Source organism: Schistosoma mansoni, chromosome W, assembly GCF_000237925.1.
Source record: "Schistosoma mansoni strain Puerto Rico chromosome W, complete genome".
Classification (NCBI taxonomy): Eukaryota; Metazoa; Platyhelminthes; class Trematoda; order Strigeidida; family Schistosomatidae; genus Schistosoma; species Schistosoma mansoni.
Genome location: NC_031502.1, coordinates 10,952,544 through 10,955,150, shown reverse-complemented (window position 1 = coordinate 10,955,150; position 2,607 = coordinate 10,952,544). Strand labels below are relative to the sequence as shown.

At 36.4% G+C, this 2,607-nt stretch overlaps 1 protein-coding gene across 1 annotated transcript; it reads right to left on the bottom strand.

Annotated features, from left to right (window-relative positions):
* Positions 1 to 1,730: 1,730 nt before the first annotated feature.
* On the bottom strand, positions 1,731 to 2,363 carry Smp_020960 (hypothetical protein; the record flags this gene model as incomplete). Its single annotated transcript, XM_018788518.1, has 1 exon — positions 1,731 to 2,363. One exon carries the CDS (start codon positions 2,361 to 2,363, stop codon positions 1,731 to 1,733), a length of 633 nt encoding a protein of 210 aa, XP_018654053.1.
* Between the last annotated feature and the right edge of the window lie 244 nt (positions 2,364 to 2,607).

Here is a 2,607-nt window from a genome sequence, read left to right as displayed (position 1 = left end):
TAAATATCCAAATACATGAATTGCCCTAAAATCACAAATTATTATTGAATATTTACACAATTGATTTGAGTTCTGAAACACATGTTTGTCTAGGAGACTCAATTTCTGACTGCCCCTTATTTCCCATCTTGTGAACAAAAGTAATTGAAACAAACAAAGTTAAATGTGTAGAACTGTGTTATACATATTTTCATATTGAGAACAACAAATTCTAATGGATTATTTTGAAATTAAGCTTATGAATTGTCTCGTAGTTGAACAAAGAGACTTCAGTGAACCTTGTTGACATATATTGTTCTTCAGCCACTGATATATAATAACCTGAATTCAGAGTATCCGTTTTAGAATACATCTATAAATGGACGATTTTATTGTGACTGTGAAAGAGATGATTATTGGAAGCGTGTCAGAGGCATACGAAAAAATGACAAATGTGATAAATAAATAAATGTCAATTGTAAGTGTTATTCAAGCATCTTCATTATTACCATTTACTGAAGTGTAAGTGAATTTAGTTAGTCAGCTGAAACGCTGGACCAGACACATATATGCATCGGTCCAAGTGGACACACCTCATTAGCACTACAAGATGAAGACCAAATTCTTAGAAGTAGTTACTCCAACGGTCGCAATATATAAGAAAAAGATTGCATATAAGGGTAGGATACAGGAAGAAAGAATTAGTTCGTAAAAATATAGGTATCAAGCAATTTTAACCTCACGGTTTAAGAAAAGACGAAGAGTGTATACAGCTACACCACTGTGTTCGATTCTGAGCCATGTCATCTAGAGTCTCTAAACATTGGTTGCGATAGTCGCACGGATCACAACCAAGTAGTGTGCATCCACCATCATGGCTCACATCAGAAGTGAGTGACCTCGAGAACTGATGTCACGTTTTGATTTAGTCGCCCCTAACTTTCTCCCAACTGTGTCCAACACTGGTCAGCATTGTGCGTCGTGGTAATCAGTGTTCAGGAATACGTAACATGTGGCCCAACCATCTCACTCGGTGAAGATTTACCATCTCGTTAACTGACTTACCATCATTCCCCAATGGATATCTCATCTCCTCCATGTCTGACGTGGGTTGATGGAAGCCAAAAGAACTTTTTTAATTCGTACTGAGATTTTGTCAGACGCCAACCCATTAGGGCTGATCAGACTTCCAAGATAAGTGAAGTTATCGAAGCATTCAACTACTTCACTCCCCATCCCTAGTTTGGATGTTGGTACAGAGCAGTCGTGAAGCAACAATTTGCATTTAGAGGAGGAGAAACATGATGTTCGAAGTGAGTGAGTCTGAAATGATCGAAGTCATATGTTGACGTAACCAGGTGACTAATATGATGAATCCCAATTTAACTGATATCGGAATATATGAAGCGTTGGACATTAATTTAGTGGTTCAATGGTGTAGCTCTTGGCTCTAGACTCCGCAGTACTGGTATCAAATTCTGTGTGTAAAGGTTGTCGTGAAGCTGCACTTGTGAATGCGAAGCTATTTATCAACACTTAGTATAATAATCGCTCCATTGTTAATTAAATATATAGCTTCAAATATGCAAACTTACCACGTAAGATGTCTATAGTGTACATAATAAACTATGTAGACACAGAGAATAAGTCTATACCGTACAGAATTATCGTGAGTTGGTGACCTGATTATCTAATGAGGAGCGATTGTTTTATTACCAACTCTCCTCTGTCGGCACCTATCTATTAATATTTCAAAATATCACCAAATACTCTATCTCACCTGTTTTGATTACTGTACCACTCATTAACTGCTTGTGATACTTGTTCACACGCTGTTCATTCGAATGCCTGATTGAACATAGACAACCAACATGATATGTATTAGGTTGTGACTGCTTACAGTCCAGTTTCCATGAGTTCATGTGATCAGCAGCACTATCCCATGTTTCAGGACAATGTTCAGCTTTTAGTTCGTCCAAAATCTCCTCAAGTATGTGGATGTAGTTGATTGCGGCTCTCAACACATCAACTTTTGAGATGGTTTCCTTGTGAAAATATGAGTTGGTTGGATTTACGGACTGCATTATCAATTGGCTATCGACTTGTTTGTTGCTTAACTCTACATTAAACTTTCGGTGTGCATGTATGAATGAAGTGCATATTTTTGAATTTATACTACTCAATAATGTATTTGGACGTAATAATTCCTTGGGTAAATGAGATTGTAATCCATCGAATGCATGATTAATCAGACGCATACGTTTACGTTCTCTCAAATTGGCAGCTACACGTTTATGTGGATTAGGTGATGAAGCGTATAATGATGTTATTGATGTTGTAGAGGAAGTTAGTTGATGTGCTGACTTCTGTACTGTGTTCTTCATTGTTGTCTGTATGTTTTTTGGCTGACTGTTTAAAGTCTGCTGATGAATATGTTCAACTGTGTAAAATATAGACGAATTTTGATGTGTGCACTTGGTGAATTTCGAAAATCGGTAATCACTGTTTTTTGTGAATCCGTTGTTCATTAAATCTGAATTTCGTTCAAATTTATATTGATTGTCGTTTTTTTTTTGTTAAATGAAAGTAATGCTCTGTTTTAATTTTTTTTTTACTTATACAGCATAA